This window comes from Equus asinus, chromosome 17 (genome assembly GCF_041296235.1).
Source record: "Equus asinus isolate D_3611 breed Donkey chromosome 17, EquAss-T2T_v2, whole genome shotgun sequence".
NCBI lineage: Eukaryota > Metazoa > Chordata > Mammalia > Perissodactyla > Equidae > Equus > Equus asinus.
The window spans coordinates 21109255-21113430 of NC_091806.1; the positions used below are offsets into that span (position 1 = coordinate 21109255).

Sequence of the window (4176 nt, forward strand, 5' to 3'; positions counted from 1 at the left end):
TCTTTAGTCTGATGAAGTCCCATTTGTTTATTCTTTCTATTGTTTCCCTCATGTGAGGAGTTATGGTGTCCGAAAAGATTCTTTTGAAGCTGATGTCAAAGAGTGTACTGCCGATATTCTCTTCTAGAAGACTTATTGTTTCAGGCCTAATCTTTAGGTCTTTGCTCCATTTTGAGTTTATTTTAGTAAATGGTGAAAAAGAATGGTTGATTTTCATTCTTTTACATGTGGCTGTCCAGTTTACCCAGCACCATTTGCTGAAGAGACTTTCTTTCCTCCATTGTAGGCCCTCAGCTCCTTTGTCAAAGATTAGCTGTCCATAGATGTGTGGTTTTATCTCTTGGTTTTCAATTCTGTTCCATTGATCTGTGCATCTGTTTTTGTACCAGTACCATGCTGTTTTGATTACTGTAGCTTTGTAGTATGTTTTGAAGTCAGGGATTGTGATGCCTCCGCTTTGTTCTTCTTTCTCAGGATTGCTTTAGCAATTCTGGGTCTTTTGTTGCCCCATATGAATTTTAGCATTCTTTGTTCAATTTCTGTAAAGAATGACATTGGAATTCTGATTGGGATAGCGTTGAATCTGTAGATTGCTTTAGGTAGTACGGACATTTTAACTATGTTTATTCTTCCAATCCATGTGCATGGAATGTCTTTCTATCTCTTTATGTTGTCGTCGATTTCTTTCAAGAAGGTCTTGTAGTTTTCATTGTATAGATCTTTCACTTCTTTGGTTAAATTTCTCCCAAGGTATTTTATTCTGTTTGTTGCGATCATGAATGGGATTGAGTTCTTGAGATCTTTTTCTGTTAGTTCATTGTTAGCATACAGAAATGATACTGATTTATGTATGTTGATTTTATACCCTGCAACTTTGCTGTAGTTGTTGATTGTTTCTAATAGTTTTTCTATGGATTCTTTGGGGTGTTCTATATATAAGATCATGTCATCTGCAAACAGTGAGAGTTTTACTTTTTTGTTGCCTATTTGGATTCCTTTTATTTCTTTTTCCTGCCGAATTGCTCTGGTCAAAACCTCCACTACTATGTTGAATAAGAGTGGTGAAAGTGGGCACCGTTGTCTTGTTTCTGTTCTGAGAGGGATGGGTTTCAGTTTTTGTCCATTGAGTATGATGTTGGCTGTTGGTTTGTCATATATGGCCTTTATTATGTTGAGGTACTTTCCTTCTATATCTATTTTATTGAGTGTTTTTATCATAAATGGATGTTGGATCTTGTTGAATACTTTCTCTGCATCTATTGAGATGATCATGTGGTTTTTGTTTCTCATTTTGTTAAGCAAGCCTAGACATCGGAAATGGCAGCCAACCCACCAAATGGGTGTATCAGTTGTTGGCAGAACGTCTGCTTCTAGGGCTCTGTTCTACAAAAACAGATGTACATTCCAGTACAATTATGGAGTGAACAATTGGAGATGGTGCAGTCCTTCAAAGCCAGGGCTGCTTGGTAGAAGGTGATGTGTGGTCACTGAGAACGCACAAGGGGACAGGACTGAGTGTCCCTGTTCCTCTGTGGGACATCAGGTCCAAGGATAGGAAAGCCCTGGGCTCCTGCCCACCAAACCCACTCACACTGCTTAACACACACACCTATATACGTGCAGGCACATGGGTCCTCAAAGATCATTGCCCTGTAGAGCAAAGAGTGAAAAGATGGATGGCACTTGTTGTGGGCACTTATGTCCCAGTCGGAGGAGTGGACCCTCTTTCCTTACTCACATTAAAACATTATTTTAGTAAATGAAAAACAATTGTCAATCCAAATTCTGAAAAACGTAGATAAGGTATTTTATTCCTTAAGATATTTGTAACCAATCAAAGCGTGTAATATGCGATAATCATATTTTGTAATTTGCTCATTGCATAACCTGATCTGTGGCCCATCCAGGAACGGAAACGATGCGAAAGGTGTCTCCCGGCCTCACACATTCCCCTCTTGGTTTCCAGCTCTCGTGTCACCCTTTAAATGTGGTGCCTATCCCCAGATAAAGACAATAGTCAACATGGGGGCTTCATTTTTCATACATAAGCTTTGATGGAGCAGGGATTTTTCTCCCTAATAAAAACTGTTTTCTTGAATTTAAAAAGTGATTAATCATACTCCTCTGATATTACGTAGCCGGACACAAAAGGCCACGTCTTGGATGCGTCTGCTCAGCTGAACAGCCCAGCAGAGGTAAGTCCATAGAGTCAGAAAGCTCAGCGGGCCCCAGGGACGGGGTGGGAGGGAGGAGGACTGAGAGAAGAACAGGGAGAGGCCATCCCTTCCACGACAGTGTTCTTGAATGAGGTCAGGATGACGGTCGGGCAACACTGTGAGCGTCCTCCTGGCCAGGGAAATGGACATTTGGAAAGGATCCAGGAATGACATCCTGTTGAAGTGAACATCACAAGAAAAATTAAAGGCAAGCATTAAGCATGTGCAAGACAAAACAGAACTTTAATGAACTGGTGGTAAAGGGGAAGGGGCGGAAATCAGTGGTGGGACCACGGTGCAGGGGCTGAGGCTCGTTGCTGGGAGGACGTGAATGGTCTTTCCATTGCTTGAAGTGCAATCCAGGCTGAGACTCGAGGCGGCTGCGGCGCTGGACGTCGATCTGTGGCTCTGAGGTGTGGTGGGCACTAGAGTTGGAGAAGGGGGGCGATGTTCATCTGGGTTGGGATCTTTCTCAGGAGCTGGTGCTGCAGATCCAAGAAGAGAAAACCACATCCACATGACAAGGCACATGTGTGTGGTGACGGATTGTAATTAGTCTTTGGGTGGGTGACCTGCTGTAATCTACGCAGAAATCGAAATATATAAGGCTGTACACTTGATATTTATGTAAGGTTATAAAGTACTGTCACTGCAATCAAGAATTAACATGGGTGAATGGTGAAAAAAATAGATACCCCAAAGTAACCATGCCACACACACACATACACACACAGACACAGACACACACACACACGGACAAACACACACAGGGAAACCAAACGTGACTGTCTTTCCATGTTCCTCCCACAGAAGGGAAACGGCTCACCAATCAGGGAGACTCAGTACACGAACCACCCTCCAGAAGGTCTCCCGTATCTGGAGTCCGTGGGAATTGTGATGGGAGCCAGCTCATTGCTCCCAGCCTAACCCCAGCCTCTGAAGGCTCTGTGCTGAACGGCCCGGCCACATTGCCTCCACACACGCCCGTGTCACACAGCCCGTGTCCTGCTCACCCTGACTCTCTGCCTCGCTGGGCTCAGGGTGCAGCAACTGTGAAAGCAGAAGGCGAGCTTGATGCTCCACCTGCGAGCCTGGCATGCTGAACGCAAGGAAGGCCAATACCCTTCTCAAGCTCGGAAAGTCTGGGGGCTGGAAAAAGTACTGGGGATAGGATTCCATCCACATGCTGAGAATGAAGGCCAAGGCCCTGAGGAGAGACAGGTGGGCAGCGGAGTCAGAGAACCGGCCTCTCCTTCCACACTGCCCTCCCAGGGTACCTCCGTGGGGGCCTGGGCTCCAGTGTCTCCTGCTCCTGCCCAGCCAGGGGCCAGTCCCACTTTCCGTGCGCGTGCGACCTGGCCAGTTTGGCAGAACAGGTCGCGTCTCCAAGGAGAGGCTGGGATAACACCTTGGGAAGTGAGAGCACTCGGTCCCTGGTGTGATCGCCCATCCTTTTCCTCAGGGAAGCCTGACGCAGTCCTCGAGTGTCTCCTGGCACATCCCACTGGGATGCCAGTCCAGGAGGGAAGGGCATGGGGCCATCTGCTCTGTTCTTGCACACATTGGTTCACAGTAGGGTGCAGTGAATATCTGGCCGATGAGGGAACAATGGCCTTTGTCTCCCGCCCATGCTTCCTACTGCCCTCCAAACACCTCAGCCTTTAGCTCCTGTGCCTCTGTGCTGCCTGATTCACTAGGTGACCCATGTGGGTGACATTCCCCTCCTGCTAGGGGCTGACACGGAGGGTATCATTTGGCCCCTGAGCAGGGAGTGGGCTCGCTGGGACGCAGCGGAGCCCCCACCGTGGAGGTTCTATGATATGAGTGAGCAGGATGCTCAGACACCTCCTGTTCTGTGTCCCAGGATGGGGAGTGGAGGCGGGACTGGGATGGGGATTGGATGCATCTGGGTGCTGTAGGAGCATCCTCCACTCCCCCCTGGGCTCCCACAGCGCCCACA

General features: G+C 47.2%; 1 protein-coding gene across 1 annotated transcript; it reads right to left on the bottom strand.

The window, feature by feature from the left end:
* Window positions 1–1919: 1919 nt before the first annotated feature.
* Window positions 1920–3431, bottom strand: LOC123277839 (ral guanine nucleotide dissociation stimulator-like). Its single transcript, XM_044749822.2, has 2 exons — window positions 3230–3431; window positions 1920–2701 (listed from the first exon to the last, which is right to left on the bottom strand). Exons 1-2 carry the CDS (start codon window positions 3399–3401, stop codon window positions 2460–2462), a joined length of 414 nt encoding a protein of 137 aa, XP_044605757.2. The 5' UTR covers window positions 3402–3431; the 3' UTR covers window positions 1920–2459.
* Between the last annotated feature and the right edge of the window lie 745 nt (window positions 3432–4176).